Genomic DNA, 17,786 nt, shown 5'->3' on the forward strand with positions numbered 1-17,786 from the left:
CCTCTTCTCTCTTCACGCTGGTAAAAGAAACAACCTTTGCTGCAAAATAATCTCTTAAATGCTTATTTCCAGCAAGAAGCAGTTTTTACAGTAAATGACTGATTAGCTTAAAGCCTTTGAGATCCTTGGGGCAGGGGTTATGTCTCACCTTCCTCTACAGCGTCACAGGGCCTACACACCAAGTGAATGCTGTAGTTCACTTCCTTACCATCAGGTCTTAGACTCTCTAAATAAATAGTCCAGTCCCCTGGCTACCCAGATTCTTCTCCGTGCTGCCAACCTTTACAGTCTCATTACATCCATGCCATATTTTACCCCATTCAATCATGGATTTGAATTATAGTGTTACTCAAAATAATTGTAGTGTAAATTATTCAAATTCCAGTCTGGGGCAGTTTATTGATAGTATATGCAGAATAAACAATGCCATGTATCTTCCACAGCTGTTACTCTCATCTTTTAAGATAAGTTTTTTTGTTGTTTTTGTTTTGTTTTGTTTTTTCACTCATTAGAAATAATTTGTCTGATAGAAATAATTTGTACGTCTGATAGATTCAGAATACTAGTGACAGTATTTCCCAAGGTTACTTTGTGTTTTTTGTGTTGGGTTTGTATCTTAGCCAGATATTCAATAATGAAATATTCAAGGTACTTATATGTAAGTACTCTCTATTAGAAATACTTACACATTTAAAATAGCACACAGAAGTAAACATACCGTATCAACAGTAAGAGCATTACGCAGAGCAAATAGTATCTCCTGAAATCTGTGCCTCTATGATGTTAGCCTTTGATCTTGGCAGAATTTTATGTCCTCTTTGTAGTCTTATCTCTAGAAGGAAATCCTTTGCCTTGCCACAACTTTTTGGTATAGCCATTTATCTTTAATATATGTTGTTATTGTTAGATGAATTAATTCTTTATTTTTGTCTCCTTTCTAGCATTTACATTTGGGGTAGTGCAGGAAGGTTTACTGGAAACAGGTTTAATTGGTGTTTGGTTGAAAGATAATAGAACAAAGATTCTATTAAGTATAGATTATATTAGTTTATATTCTATTATAGAACTTTAGGCTTAATTAATATTTAGCTAGCATCTAGAGAATAGTTGTAGGGTATGAGGTATGGCTTATGGTCTTCGGCTGTGGAAAATAAAGAAATTAAAACGTTTTATGATATTGTAAATTTACCATATAAATTTAATATGTTAAATCCATTTAATATCTTTAGTTACTTTCCTTTGACTTTTCACAACTCTTTACACTTGCTATGGGATCATATCAGAATGCTACCTCAGCTGTTCCCTGACCACCGGTTTTATCATCGTTCAGCTTTTTTCAACAGTGGTTTTGCCACTGGTTTTTTTCCTATCGTTAAAAAAAAATTGAGATTCAAAAGGCAAGACTTATCCAATTATTGCTTCTTGGAAATACTCTTACTAAAGATCATTAAATATTTCTTCATTTTTAATCTAACTGGTTTTCAGACTATTATAACTGTACGAGTATTGATTATTCATTCCTCAATTTCCAAAAATTTTTAGAACAGCCAATCAAAAATTTGGAGGATGGGATTTCTCTGGAGGTGCAGTGGTTAAGACTCCATGCTCCCAATGCTGGGTGCCCAGGTTTGATCCCTGGTCAGAGAACTAAATCCCATATGCATGCCACAGCTAAGAGATCACATGCCATAGCTAAGGAGCCAGCCTGCCACAACTGAGACCCAGTGCAACCAAGTAAATAATAATAAAATAAATAAATATTTTTAATTGGGGGATATTCCACATATGGATAACATATATGATGTTAAACTTACCGTTGAATAGTTCAAGTGGATAAATTATATACTTCCTGTGTGTATATATATACATATTTTATATATATATATTATATATCTCATACTCTTATGTAAATCTTAAGAAAACCTCACCAAATCAATTAAAATTATGCCGGGGAAAGGGAATTATCATTTTTTATGTGACAAATTGTATGCCTATGACTCTAGTTAGAAATAATTTATAATGAAAATTGTGATACTGAGTATCTTTTAAAATGTATACATTAAAAAACAGCACTCAGAAACAAAGCTTATACCAGAAGCCTGAAAAGAAACAGCTACTATGGTTGGATATGAAATTTAGCAATAACTTCAAACTATACTTAAAAGGCCACAGGGATCAAGACAGTATGGTACTGGCACAAAAATAGAAAGGTAGGTCAGTGGAACAGAATAGAGAACCCAGAGGTAAACCCACGCACATATGGGCACCTTATCTTTGACAAAGGAGGCAAGAATATACAATGGGAAAAGGACAGCCTCTTCAATAAGTGGTGCAGGGAAAATTGGACAGCTACATTTAAAAGAATGAAATTAAAACACTTCCTAACACCATACACAGAAATAAACGCAAAATGGATTAAAGACCTACATGTAAGGCCAGACACTATAAAACTCCTAGAGGAAAACATAGGCAGAACACTCTATGACATCCATCAAAGCAAGATCCTTTTTGACCCACCTCCTAGAAGAATGGAAATAAAATTAAGAATAAACAGATGGGACCTAATGAAACTTAAAAGCTTTTGCACAGCAAAAGAAACCATAAACAAGACAAAACAACCCTCAGAATGGGAGAAAATACTTGCCAACAAAGCAATGGACAAAGGATTAATCTCCAAAGTATATAAGCAGCTCATGCAGCTTAATACCAAAAAAGCAAATAACCCAATCCACAAATGGGTGGAAGACCTAAATAGACATTTCTCTAAAGAAGACATGCAGATGGCTAACAAACACATGAAAAGATGCTCAACATCACCAATCATTAGAGAAATGCAAGTCAAAGCCACAATGAGGTATCACCTCACACCAATCAGAATGGCCATCATCAAAAAATCTAGAAACAATAAATGCTAGAGAGGGTGTGGAGAATAGGGAACTCTCCTTCACTGTTGGTGGGAATGTAAGCTGGTATAGCCACTATGGAAAACAGTTTGGAGGTTCCTTAAAAAACTAAAAATGGAACTACCATATGATCCAGTAATCCCACTACTGGGCATATACCCAGAGAAAACCATAATCCAAAAAGAAACATGTACCATAATGTTCATTGCAGCGCTATTTACAATAGCCAGGACATGGAAGCAACCTAAATGCCCATCAACAGATGAATGGATAAAGAAGATGTGGCATATATATGCAATAGAATATTACTCCACCATAAAAAGGAGTGAAACTGAGCTAAATGTGATGAGGTGGATAGAGCTAGAGACTGTCATACAGAGCAAAGTAAGCCAGAAAGAGAAAAACAAATACTGTATGCTAACTCATATATATGGAATCTAAAAAAATGGTACTGATGAACCCAGTGACAGGGTAAGAATAAAGATGCAGATATAGAGAATGGACTTGAGGACACGGGGTTGCGGGGCGGGGGGGGGGCAGGGGGGTGAAGGGGAAGCTGGGACGAAGTGAGAGTAGTATAGACATATTCACACTACCAACTGTAAAATAGATAGCTAGTGGGAAGCTGCTGTATAACAAAGGGAGATTAACTCGATGATGGGTGATGACTGAGAGGGCCAGGACAGGGAGGGTAGGAGGGAGTTGCGGGAGGGAGGGGATATGGGGATATATGTCTAAATACAGCTGATTCACTTTGGTGTACCTCAAAAACTGGTACAAGAGTGTAAAGCATTATATTCCAATAAAGAGCTTAAAAAATTTTTTTTTCAGGAAGTCATGTCAAACTGGGAAATTTACTAATTCTGTGATTTTCATCATCTGATGAAAAACACAGATTTACTGCATGACAAACCATTCCTGGCATTAAGTTGTAGGAGTAACTTATTACTCCTGAGTAATGTCCGAACTGTATTTTTTTAGTGGTTTTTAAACATTTTTCATAAGGTACTCAAGGTTTATTTTTCATAAGAGTCATTTCCATTCTAGGTTTGTATCCTTGTACAGAGGTCCATGTCATACGTACAAAGTACAAAGACTTAATGAGTCGACATCCTATAAATTCTGTATTCAAGCTTGTAATGAAGCAGGGGAAGGTCCTCTCTCCCAAGAATATATTTTCACTACTCCAAAATCTGTCCCAGTTGCCCTGAAAGGTAAGTTATACATCCTCAACTTATTTTCTTTAATAATAAATTAAATGCACTTTCATAAAGTACTTTTTGTATGATTAAAATGTATCATCCAGTATGTGTCCAACATTTAAATCATAAGAAAATTAGACAAGCCTACCTACTGGCAGTTTCACTTAATAATAAAAGCTATTTTATCTGGCATATTGATAAGCAGACAAGTGCTGTTTTTTGTCACTGATGTTTTTAATAATCAAACATAAAAGTACTAAATTGAATAGATAGGCTAGTTTTCTAATAGGGTCATTTGCTGTTTCCACTGTCGTTACCTAAAGAAAAAAAAAATCACAATTCTGATTGTTTTGACTCACTACCATTTCATTCATTTGGATTTCAGGGAGAGAGCCAGGTCGTCTGTTTAGCAAAACAAATAAATACTTAGTTAACTTGAATTTTTAAATCAAATTTATATACATACACATTTGTGTATATATTATATATTTAAAATTAATTTCAGCAGTGTTCTTATTTTAAAATGACCCTGGAAAGTATTGTACTTTGTGCATTTAGCCAAAAAAAACCTAAAATTCCTCACCGTCTGAGGACAAATCAAAGACTTGTAGTACAGTGTCCTGGATCATATACCTGAATACATCATTTGTCAAGCAGATCCATGGTTAGCAAGACTGTTCTTGACTAGTCTTTCTAATAATGTTGATGGATCTCACTGAGTTATTTTTCTAGTCCCTCATCTGGTTTAGTGTCTCTTTACCTTAAAAAGATTGCTGATTTTAACACTTTTGTACCCCACTATTGAGTGAGGCAGTCATGTATGTGGTCAAGCAGCTGGGGGTATTTTTCAACTCATTCTCTTAGATTTCTTAAATTGTAAAATTTCATGTTCTGAGTTATCCTCTTTGACGTACCATAAAAGATGTTATAGAACTACTGTTGGCTTTTTAGCGCAGTGAAAATAGTACTTATCTTGACAGATCTTTTAATCAGTCTGGCCATTGGAGTCCTTATAGATTATAGGACCTGGAGATAGTAAGAGTTAGGCATTGACCATTTCTCTGCAAATTTCAAAAATTCACTGATATTTATTTCAAGTCTGTAACTGTTTTAAAGCCTGTTGATTTTGATTGAAACAAGTGTCTGTGATGTGCCAAGTTAAAAATCAAGTAGAGCAGATTTTATTTATATGTATTCTCTACAGCCCCCAAAATAGAGAAAGTAAATGATCACATTTGTGAAATTACCTGGGAGTGTTTACAGCCAATGAAAGGTGATCCAGTTATTTACAGTCTTCAAGTCATGGTGGGAAAAGATTCAGAATTCAAACAGGTATGTGCCAAAATACAATTCTGTAGCTATGTATTTTTACCTTTTTCATTTTTATGTATTTTCAATGCAAGATTTGACTACCTTTATCTTCCTAATTCAAACACATTTGTTCAGTGCTTACTATGTTCCAAAAATTAGTAACTACACAATATATCAGGATTCAAAATCTTTTGAGTGTGAACTGCACTTAAACACTATTCATTCATTTGATAGGTATTTATTGAACTCTGTGCCAAGCACTCAGGACGCATACTGAACAAAAAGGCCTTGGCTTCATGCAGCTTACATTCTAGTAGAAAAAGATACTAAAAGCAAATAAACACATCAATATATCATATGTTAGTGATAAGCACAATGGAGAAAAAATAAAACTGGATAAAAGGAGTAGGGAGTACTAGGTCGAGGAACACCTAGTGCTGTTTCATACAGGGCAGTCAGGTGACATTTGAACAGAGACCCAAAGGAAGTGAATACAGGGAGGAGAGTGTTCCAAGTAGCAGGAACAGTAGGTGCAAAAAAGGCCCTGAGGCAGGAGCATGCTTGTTAAATTTAACGTACAAGAAGAAGGCCACTGTGTCTGGGGAGGTGTGAGCAAGGGGAGGAATAATAGGTGAAGTCAGGGCTTTAAGGGTAGAGGGTCTACGAGTGGCATGGAGATCTTGTAGGACATTATAGGCCATACTTTTACTTCATGTAAAATGAGAAGCCAGTGGAGGATTTTAACCAGAGTAGTGACATCATCAGACACAAGATCATTGTGAGTAGGATGGGGACAGATGCAGAGACACCATTAAGGAGGCTGTTATAATGCAGTGTTGTAAATATGACAGTAGACACAGTTATTATGGAAGCCTAGAGGAAGTATCATCCTTGTGAAATTTCAGAGATAGGCTCCTGGTAGGAAGTGAATAGCCAATGAAGTGGGGAGCTATTGGTGTTCATTATAACTTTTATAAAGAAATTTTTATGCAACTCAGAAGCCTTATTTTTGTAAGCATTTCATCTGTTTCTCCCTTTTTGCTGTCAGCCTTCTTGATTTTGAGGGCTGAGTTATTTTCATTTTAGTATCTTGTATTTTCTTTTCTCACTAGAAAAATCATTCATCTGTTTTATTTCACTCTTGTGCTGTTATAACTATTAATAATAGAATACTTTTCAATACAGGTATAATTTTTCCCTTCAAGTTTTGCTAAGTATGGAAGCATAATTTCTTAACTGAAATTACAAAAGGCCCCAAAGAGTCCGATTAAATTTAGCCTGTGGTTATTTTTCTTTATTAAGGCATCTGCAAATTGACATGATAATTAGATATGAATATAATTTACAGATAAGCAGGTTTCCTTCTAAGGAAGAAACAAAATTAATATTAAAGAAAATGTAATTGCATTACACGTCTGAAGGAAATAGGGACCCCACATTTGAGTAGTATATGAATTTTAATAAACATATCACTACATGAAACAGCAGTGCTAATTCTAATTTAACTTAAAAGCTAAATTAACCCTATCACACCACTCTTACTTTAGATCGTAAGCATACTGTAAAACTTAAAATACTGATTTCCTTAGAACCTCATCGTATATGTGCTCATCTAAATATCTTTAATGTTTATAAAATTTTACAATTTGGGACTTCCCTGGTGGTGCAGTGGTTAAGAATCCGCCTGCCAGTGCAGGGGGCACAGGTTCAATCCCTGGTCCATGAAGATCCCACATGCCAAGTCCCAAGATCCCACAACTAAGTCCGTGTGTCACAACTACTGAGCCTGTGCTCTAGAGCCCACAAAGCTGCAGCTGCTGAGCCCATGTGCCGCAACTACTGAAGCCCGTGCACCTACAGCCCGTACTCTGCAACAAGAGAAGCCACCACACTGAGAAGCCCATGCACCACAATGAAGAGTAGCCACCACTCACCGCAACTAGAGAAGGGCCACGCACAAAGACCTGATACAGCCAAAATAAATAAACTAAAAAAAATTTTTTAAGATTGATTGGCAAGTTCTATTCCAAAAGTTTGAAGGTCTTTTTTAAGAGTTCAGTCTTATTTATGGCATTTAATATTTTACTTAAAATTTACTTGATATTCAACACGAATTAAATACTACATATGAAGAATTTGGGGTGCTACATTATAAGTTACTGTTCTGATTTCAAGAAAGTTATTTATTAGACATTAGCAAACAAGCAGAAATTTTAATCATGATATCTTATGTAAGCAAACATATAAAAGGTCATAAGATAAAACATACTTTGTAATAAAGGGATGATTTTTTCCAGCTGGACTTTGGCATGTTTTCTAAAATGATTATCATTAAAGGGAGTCTTTGGGGGTGGTGGGGGGCGCTGATGAACTTAGGAGGAACCATGACCTCTCAGATGTGACTAGAGTAAGGCTCAACAATGGAGTGTGTCGTGGAGAAGGCCAGGTCTTGGTGGGACTTTATTCTACAGCAGTGGGAACTGTTGATGTTTTTAAGAAGAGGATTATTATTTATAAGTTGGTGGTTGAGTTTCCAGGTTAGCCTATAAAAACCTGTTTAACCTGTGGTATTGCTAAGTTTGGGGATCTAGAAGCAAATTAGCCTGGCAGCAACCAGTACTTACAACCCTGGGCCAAACTTAGAAACGTATTGATTTCTGTACATTCTTCCCTTCTGTCATCCCTCTTTGATCAGTCAGTGGCTTTGGCCAAACTCCTGCTGCTTCTTGCTCTGTGCCCCACTCTGTAGCACCTCACTGAGGCTTGGCCCCGTTCTCTAAAATTACACTCTTCCTCTGACTCTTAGTTCTTTCTCTCACATACATCATAATTCTCATATACACAGTATAACTGACCTTATTGGCATTAGGAAAAAGACTCTGCTTGGGAAAATTCATGTCAAAAATCAAGTGTCTGCTGGCTCTTTAATCCTCTCAGAAGTGTATACGTTTTTTAAAGCAAGTGCTTTTTAACCAAAAGCAGCATTTCAAGTGGTATAACAGGGTGAAGTGTAAATATTGGGGGACAGCAGAACCCCATCAAAGCGGATAAGCCCCATCTGGGAGTCTATACCTAAGACAGTTCTTGTGTCTAAGCTCATTAATGTTACAAGTACCAGGAAAATTAATTCAGATTGGCTTGTAAAGTATAAATCCTCAGAAGGAGAAGTCTGTAGGTAGGCAGGTTGATCCAGGAGCTTAATGAAGTCATCGGGGACATAGTTTCTCTCAGTGTTCAGTGCCTGCCATGGGGAACTTACTGTTCCCTGTTCACCTTCAGGGAAAAGACAGCACTTGGGTTACAAAGCATCCCTGAAACAGTAACTGTGCCAGGGCTTAAGCCAGCCAGGGCCCACCTCTGGAGTTAAGCCTCAGCCAGCTTCTCCTAGTACAAGGGCTGGATAAGGGAGAGTTTGATACCCCATCCAAAATTAGGGTACTGTTGGCAATGTAGGAGAATGGTTGCTGGGACAGTGGCCTGTTGGATTCTATACAACTTCTTCCTTTTTTTAAATTTCTGAACTTAAAATTCTCAAAAACAGTTGTTCCTCAGAATGGCCTGCACACCTAATAAACCTGAATGTCTGGGAATAGAACCCACAATTATGTTTCGGGGTTTTTTGCTTTGTTTTTGCGTTTTTTTGGGGGGGCGGGGTGCTGTTTTTGTTTGTTTTTAAGTTCCAAGTGGTGCTTAAGCACAATAAATTTAAGAACTATTTCAAAAGCTCCAAGTTCACTTACAACTCCTTCAGCAATAATAATAATAGATTAGTAGAGATGAGTTACATGGTTATTTGTCTATATTCAGTTGTTTTTGAGGGTTTTTACTGTTCTCTTCATGTATTAATCACTACAGAATAATTATTTGCAATAATATATTCTTAAGTTACAGAAGGATCACATTGTGTGACCATATGTGCCAAATTTTATGACAACATATGCTTTTTTATTGGTCATGATGAATACAGTTGACTCTTAAACACCACACGGGGTTAGGGGCACCAACCCCCCAGTGCAGTAGAAAAACCACAGATAACTTTGCAGTTAGCCCTCCATGTTCACTGTTCCACATCCGAGGATTCGGCCAGCCTCTGGTTGTGTAGTACTGTAGTTTGTACTTACTAAAAAAAAAAATCCATGTATAAGTAGACCCTTACAGTTCAAACCTGTGTTGTTCAAGGGTCAACTGTAATTACTTTTTTTTTAATTTTATTTATTTATTTTTTTTGGGGGGGTATACCAAGTTCAATCATCTGTTTTTATACACATATCCCTGTATTCCCTCCCTCCTTTGACTCCCCCCCCACCCTCCCTTGAGTCCCCCCCACCCTCCCCGCCCCAGTCCTCTAAGGCATCTTCCATCCTCCAGTTGAACTCCCTTTATTATACAACAGCTTCCCACTGGCTATCTATTTTACAGTTGGTAGTATATATATGTCTGTGCTACTCTCTCGCTTCGTCTCAGCTTCCCCTTCACCCCCTGCCCCTTCCCAAACCTCGAGTTCTCCAGTCCATTCTCTGCATCTGCGTCCTTGTTCTTGTCACTGAGTTCATCAGTACCATTTTTAGATTCCGTATATGTGAGTTAGCATACAATATTTGTCTTTCTCTTTCTGACTTACTTCACTCTGTGTGACAGACCTCTAGGTCTATCCACCTCATTACATATATAGCTCCATCTCATCCCTTTTTATAGCTGAGTAATATTCCATTGTATATATATATACACATCTTCTTTATCCATTCATTTGTTGATGGGCATTTAGGTTGCTTCCATGTAATTACTTTTAAATGTAATCAAATCTGTAATAAATCTTAGGAAGGTTTTGAGTAAGTCTGTGTTCAGTCTAATAGAAACGTACTGCTGGAATCATTGTCTTACACTAACTACACAAATAATACAGACTGCATATTACTCATAAGATCATATTATGGGTATGTAATGTACACAGAAAGTAGAAATAGTTAAATAGAATTTGTTCCTCTGTAATGACAGCTTCAAAAGTGGTTATCTTTGATACTAAGTATGTATACCTGTCCTTAAAAGGTAACAAGGACTGTCTTAAATTTTAGTATGAGTACTTGGTAAATTAATCTAGCCAACCAAATAGGTTTTTAGAATGTAGGTATAGAGATAGATATAAGTAAGTAAAAATACCGATTTCAGTCTTATTGGCCCCAATTCTCCAGTTGTTATTTTCTCCATGCTGTGATGTATTCACAAAACTAAAATTAGAACAAATACCAATTTATCAAACTCTAAACTTTCTGTAAAGGTTTTCCTGTAAATTCTGCTGCAGTTGGCATATTATTTCAAAGTTCTTGGCCAACTAGATATGCGCAAACTTTACAAGCTTAAATCTTAGTCTGTATTTCTTAGTTAAAATGCAAAGAAAGTGAAAACAGTAATCTCTTACCTGTCATCCTCTTAACTATAAATCTGCATTAATTTATATTTGCCACATTCTGCCTAAGTAAATGGATAGTTGATTGATAGCAAATATAAAGGGGATGTTTTAGTTTTTGTTTTGTTTAAATTATATGTAATCTGTGAGCAATAGCTATGGACCAGAAAATTATGAATTTATTAGTTTTTACTTGCCCTTTTCTGTTTATTAAGGTCACAGAATTTATCTTGTCAATATGAAAGGGGGGTGGTGGAAATGGTTTTATTCATTTTAATTCTTATTTCTCATTCTGAGACCTAACCCAGTGATCTTGAGGCTGAGACCCATCTTGAATAGCTTCACTTAGATCTATAAACCTTTTAAAATCAGCTCTAGCAAATTTATCTGTTTTTTTCAGTCCTGTATCTACAGTTACCTATAGGATTTCTCCCTGCTTAGTTATCGTCCCAACATCTAAAACAACATTGAAAATTTGATCTTATCATCTTCCTTCCCAGTCTCTCCTCTCCATCCTCTTCCTCATTCGTCAGTATCATAAACACTAACGTCAATTTGGTCCCCAAGCTTTAAACTTTTGGAATTGTTTTGTTTTGTTTTTTTGCCTGCCAGCTCGTATTCACATAAAAGTCACTTTTTAAATGATCCATAAAAATTATACCAAGGCCTCATAATCTTATGCTTTTATCAGCAAGAGCCCCTGTCCTGCCTAGCTCCCTCAATCCCTCACTCAGCCTCGTGGTCAGGATTCCTTAAACACTGGCTAAATACCACACACTAAAGTGGACCCTGTGGAATGAAACCTACGTTTCCAGCTAGTGTATTAACATATTCCTCCTCTCGATGTCAGATCTCTTCACCCATCACCCCCATGCCATTTGTTGAGGGTTTTTTGCTAATCATGTTACCATGCTCATTTGGAGACAAATGAAAAGTAAATTTTCAAGACAAAAATTAAATATCACTCATTATACCCATAAGAAATCCTTTTTTTTTTTTTTTTACACTAAATTGACTTCTTTGTATGTATACTGTTTCACACTGCTTTCTAATACAATCTTCTGATTTACAAGATTCATCTTAAGGCTTACTTTTTTCAATAAAAGTTCATTTATATATCTTCTCAGTATCTATTGATATACATTTTGATGTATACATAGTCAATACTAATTTAGTGGCCTTTCACTAAGTACCTATTTATATGCTAGATTCTGGAGACACAAAAATGAGAGAAAGATCTTACCTTGCTCCTTTGGGAGCAAACCAGTATGTAAAAATTTAGATTTACAACACAGATACAATTGAGGCAGCTTAAATTGCTTGAAGGGTGCTTCCCTAGTGGCGCAGTGGTTAAGAATCTGCCTGCCAACGCAGGGGACATGGGTTCGATCCCTCAGCTGAGAAGATCCCCCATGCTGTGGAGCAACTAAGCCCATGTGCCACAACTACTGAGCCTACGTGCTGCAGCTACTGAAGCCTGCATGCCTAGAGCCCATGTTCCGCAACAAGAGAAGCCACCGCAGTGAGAAACCCTCACGCCATAACAGAGAGTAGCCCCCCCTCGCCACAACTAGAGAAAGTCCATGCATAGCAACAAAGACCCAACACAGCTCATACATACATACATACATACATCTTAAAAAAAATTTTTGCTTGAAGGAATGCTAGCCCAGGTTTTGGTTGATCTTACTTATATAACTTACCAAGTAGCTGGGGCAACTCAACTGGGAAATCACTGTGAGTCTTGGTCTTTTCATGTAGAGAATGAGTGGAGGGCTACAGTGATGGAAGGGTTGGCTTCCATATATTGAGCACTCGCTATATATGCTGGGCACTGTGCTAAGAAGTGCTTTAACAAATATTAGTTCATTTCATTCTCGTAATTATCATACAAGATAACTACTATTGTGCCCTCAAGGAGTGTGCAGTGGTAGAGCAGAGCTTGGACCCCAGTTCCAATACATATCCTCTCAGTCACTAGCACACTCTCTTGAAAAATCTCTGGAATTGCATTCTTGTTATTTCCCTTCTGAGGCATGAGCAGAGGAGTTGGGTTTTAAAATCCAATTCTTTGATTCTAAGTGATCTCTCCTTTTAAAGTTTATAAAATGATTTTCCATAGACACCTATAGAGAGCTCTCCTTTTTCACTTATTGTTTCATTCAGCAGATCTGTTTGAAACTTTACAGAAACCATGATATCTTATACAAAGATATCATGGGAGAGCAAGATTAGACACTGTTCCTGCTTTCATGGAATGATTTTGCAAAAGTTTAACTTCTCACATTTGGCAAAACCAGAGAAACGCCTGTGGACTGATTTTGCTTGTTCTCTAGCGACTCTGGGGGCACACCTTCACTCTTCAGCTGGTCTGTGAGCTCTGTGAGGGTAGTTATCACATCCTTACTTTTCAGATTTCTCCGGCCATTATACAGCAAACAGTTGACTTCTTTAAAAAAAAAAAAACCTATCCATTAATGTCATTTAAAAGATACAAGCAGTGGCACTCACTAGTTTTCATGTCAAAAATAATTCTAAAACTAGCCAGTTTTAACACAGATTTTCACAAATAATTATTTTTCTAATGTCTTACTGTCAGATTTACAAAGGGCCTGACTCTTCATTCCGGTATTCAAGCCTTCAGCTGAACTGTGAATATCGTTTCCGTGTGTGTGCCATTCGCCAGTGCCAAGACCCTGTGGGGCATCAGGACCTCGTAGGTCCCTACAGCACAACAGTGCTCTTCATCTCTCAGAGGACTGAACCACCAGCCAGCACCAACAGAGACACTGTGGAAAGCACGAGGACCCGGCGGGCACTCAGTGACGAGCAGTGTGCAGCCGTCATCCTTGTGCTGTTTGCTTTCTTTTCCATTTTGATTGCCTTTATCATTCAGTACTTTGTAATCAAGTGAAAATATAGCTTTATTTTTAATATTGTATTACATTTTATTTTGTCATGTACTAAAATTATTTCTGTATTGCTTTTACAAAAACAGTGACATTTAGCACTGGCATTGAGACTATAGTACATCATTTTTGCCATTTTTAATGCTTATATTGTTAGGTAGAGGCTGGCACCTTATTAGAATGCAAGCCACAGAAATAGCAATGTTTGGTTTTTTGTTTGGTTGGGGCTCTTTTTCTTTTTTTTTTTTTTTTTTCTTTTCCTTTTTCTTTCTTTTTTTGACATGCCTTCTTGTGAAACAAACTTTCTGAGAGGCAACAATATATAATTGATATTTAGACCAGTCAGCATGAGTGTAACAGTGACAACCTGATCTGTTTGTTTTAAAGATTATTACCTAGTGAAAAATTCAGAATGATTAAAATTTACACTAACATGCTATATAAAAATGTTAAAGTATGATGCTGTGAAAGCAATCTAGTGCTATATTTCTACCTCCTCATTTGTCTTAATTTGGTAAGTGGGATTATGATGAATAACTGGAGGGGCCTAGCAGACAAAAACTGGATGAAAGAACGTGCATGGAAAAAAGAAGCTTCTTGTTGGATAAATGTGGAGTTCTTCATTATAAGAATATATTCATGAATTCACAGATAAGTCACTTAAAGAAAGCACAGACAGTTTACTTGGCCTAAAAATATTTTAATGTTTACTCAAAAACACATCTTCAGGTCTTGAGAACATGGAAAAGAACAGAGGGCTTTTAGATAGTTACTTTTTTAAAGTAATCATAATCAATTCTGAATTTCACACCTATGTAATTTGGTTTTATGAGCCTTTGAACTATATGTGTGTGTATAAGGACATGCACGTACATATATGGCTTTATATATACCAAGTGTAGAAATATATATATGCATACACTCTCATCTATCTGGGATAGGCTAATTTTGAAGAACTCCCATAAGTTTTGCTGCTTCTCCCATAACTACTGCCATCACCATCAGAATTCATAATCAAACCTAACCTTTTTGTTTGGGGCACCAAATCCGAAGACAAAATTAATTTGCACCAGTAAACTTCAAGCTGCTTTCTTTCTTGAAAAACTAATGTTTAATGTAATGTCTGTTTGGATACTGTTGCAGTTGTTGATTGCATGTGGTTAATGTTGCATTAGAGCACTTTGCAATTACATAATTCATCAATGTTTTGTGAGCTTGCATTTGTGAGTTATTGGATGACCAGATTGAATTTTGTCAAGTATCACATTGTACATCTTGCATAGATGTCCATGACTGCCAGTAATAATACAGTTTGTAATGAAACTATCTAAAATTCTTGTTTTATCACATCTGTTATCTGTAAAACACTTGTAACTAGCCTTTTTAATTTATTATTTGAATTGTAGGATAGTGAATCACTAATTTTTAGTTGCTGAGGTTATTAGCATTTTAGTGATTACTAAGCACTTCTGTCAGTCTGGGGAAAAAAAGGACATGTTTTGTGCTTTGAAGATCTCTGAAGAATTTCTTATATTAGAATGGGCATGTATTATAATTGTTTTATGTCAAATGATCTGTGCTGTAGAAAAAACATTAACCTTTGTTCAAAAAAGAAATGGATAAAGTTGGCCTTCCCAAGTGGTAAGAATGATCTGTCACTATAAAATACTGTATGTTTACATTTTATTTAAATTTAATCTCTTATGTGTAGGCTGATAACTTCCCCCAAAACAGTGATTGAGATTGTTTTCTAGATTGTTTAAAAGTGCCACATTTGGCAGTACAAATGAGTTTGAGTGTAATAGCCCAGAGATTTCTATATAGTTGAATGTCTAAAATGGTAAAATGTGGCCACTGTGGCAGTTACAGTGGCTTATGTTTTTCATAGTAACTCAAATGAACTCCTATTTTTGATAGTAAATGTCATTTAATAGTGTACTTGCCATTTGAGCCTCACTGCAAAATTAGTGCAGAGGAGAAAATTTTTAATGTAATCTTGATTTTACCTCATATACTGTACATTCCAAAAACTCTAAACTTTTTAAAGATTATAGATACACTACCAAACATATCACCTTAAAATTGTATAAGGTTGAACTTCATACAAATGAAAAAATATAATCTCATAAAAATACATAAACTATGTAGCAAAAGTATCTTTAAAATCCATGGGAAATAAAAGTTGTATCATTCTTTTTCGAGAATGTTTATTGTATTCATAAATATTATTTGCTGCCTCTTTTGGAAAATGAAATGTTATGGTCTCCCCTCTTGCAGTTGGCTTACAGTTTTCTCAAAAGTATTTAAATCTTCAACATGAGAGGATCCATACTCAAGAAGGTCAAGTTTTATCCTAGTCACCTGATTTTGTGCAATTCAATATGTATACAAGGTGTATATATATATAAACAAACAAGATATCTAATGAATAAGAATGGGTCTGAGGTAAACTTCCCATTGGAAAGAAAATCTGACCTCACCTCACCTATTCTGCATTCTTCACCTACTTCTTAGTACCTTCTTTCTCCCATCTACAGGGGCCTAGAACCTTCCTGTTACTGGCACTGCAGTCTGACCCCAGGTCCGCTCTCCACCAGAAAGTTCAACATTTCCTCCTACTTAATACTGTACCAGAAAGTTCTCACATGCACTAGACATTCAACATTCTCACATGTTAACATTTCCATCCCACAGACCTCATCCAGGGATACACTGCTTTTTAAAACCCAGGTGGATCCCTAATTGCCACAACTGCAGGCACCACAATAAAATTTAAAATATTAGGTTGGGGAAGAGGAGAATCACTCCATGGAAGCCACTGAGTTGGAATCCAGCCTTGAGAACAATATGATACTGATTTACAGTTACACATCACCTCTTTTTTGTTTTTTATATTTGTTTTGTTTTTTGGGTTTTTTTGTTTTTATAGATTGGAAATAGGGATACTACACGTTGTGCTTGAGCATTTTGTGGGCTGGTTTCCAACGCAAGTACCTTATCATCATGAAAAGATTCTCTGCAGGAGGAGCCCATGTTTACAGTGGCCCAATTAGGCAAACAGACTGCAAAAGAAAATGGGTCCCCAAAACCGAACACCAGTCTTCCTACAATCTAACCACCTACCATCAGCATAGATGATGATAGTACCTCGTATTTTTTAAACGCTTTTTAAATATAGTTTTAGCATGATCTGTGTGCCCTCGAGAGTATCCCTTCATTTATTCGTTATTTTCTCCCTTACACTTTTAAAGGGGAAGTTGACAGAAGAACTAAGATTTTAATAGTTGGGGTCAGCAAATCTTCAGTGTCTAGAGTGGTACCTTCAAATATTTAGATGCCATAAGGAGTTTTTTATCTTGTATAACAGGATGCTGTGAGGAATTTGCCAAGAGAAAAGTTTCAAAACTGGATAGATTTTAAAGCCACGTGACTCATTCAAATCTCAGTAGCATCCACTGACCACTCAATGTGTGCTAGGTGTTGTGTTCAGGGCTTTACCTTAGTTATTTCATAATCCTAATTGCTCTATTAAGTATAAACTGGAGGGACTTCCCTGGTGGCACAGTGGTTAAGACTGTGCTCACAATGCAGTGGGCTTGGGTTTGATCCCTGGTAAGGGAACTAGATCCCATATGCATGCCACAGCTAAGAAGCCTGCCTGCCACAGCTAAGGAGCCCGCCTGCCACAACTAAGGAGCCCACCTGCCACAACTAAGACCTAGTGCAACCAAATAAAAAAGTTTAAGTATAAACTGAAGCATGGAGCATCAAGCATCTGCCAAAGATCATATGGCTAATAAGTGATAAGAGTTGAGATTTGACTCCATGTGATTGGTCTAGTGCCCCCACACTTGACCACTATCCTCTGCTGTCTCCCAGAGAAGTCATGAATTCTAAGAAGGAAATCAAAATAATTGACTTTAATATTGCATTATGATAGCATTTGCTGAGTACTTCCTGTATGCCAGGCATTGTGCTGAACACTTCCCCACATCCAAAACAGCCTACAGCCCCCTAAGGACAGAACAGAAAGAAATCAGATTAGGAAAATCTAGTA

General features: G+C 36.6%; 1 protein-coding gene across 3 annotated transcripts in view; it reads left to right on the forward strand.

Moving 5' to 3' along the window:
- Positions 1–15,924, forward strand: part of FNDC3A (fibronectin type III domain containing 3A) — a 165,530-nt gene extending 149,606 nt beyond the window's left edge. For all 3 annotated transcript variants that reach the window (XM_057707362.1, XM_057707363.1, XM_057707364.1), the window contains 3 exons: positions 3,951–4,117; positions 5,310–5,437; positions 13,420–15,924. In XM_057707362.1, coding sequence (XP_057563345.1) covers positions 3,951–4,117; positions 5,310–5,437; positions 13,420–13,734 — 610 coding nt within the window. In that variant the 3' untranslated portion in view covers positions 13,735–15,924. The remainder of the gene's footprint in view (positions 1–3,950; positions 4,118–5,309; positions 5,438–13,419) is intronic.
- The last annotated feature ends 1,862 nt before the right edge of the window (positions 15,925–17,786 follow it).

Source organism: Hippopotamus amphibius, chromosome 14, assembly GCF_030028045.1.
Source record: "Hippopotamus amphibius kiboko isolate mHipAmp2 chromosome 14, mHipAmp2.hap2, whole genome shotgun sequence".
Classification (NCBI taxonomy): Eukaryota; Metazoa; Chordata; class Mammalia; order Artiodactyla; family Hippopotamidae; genus Hippopotamus; species Hippopotamus amphibius.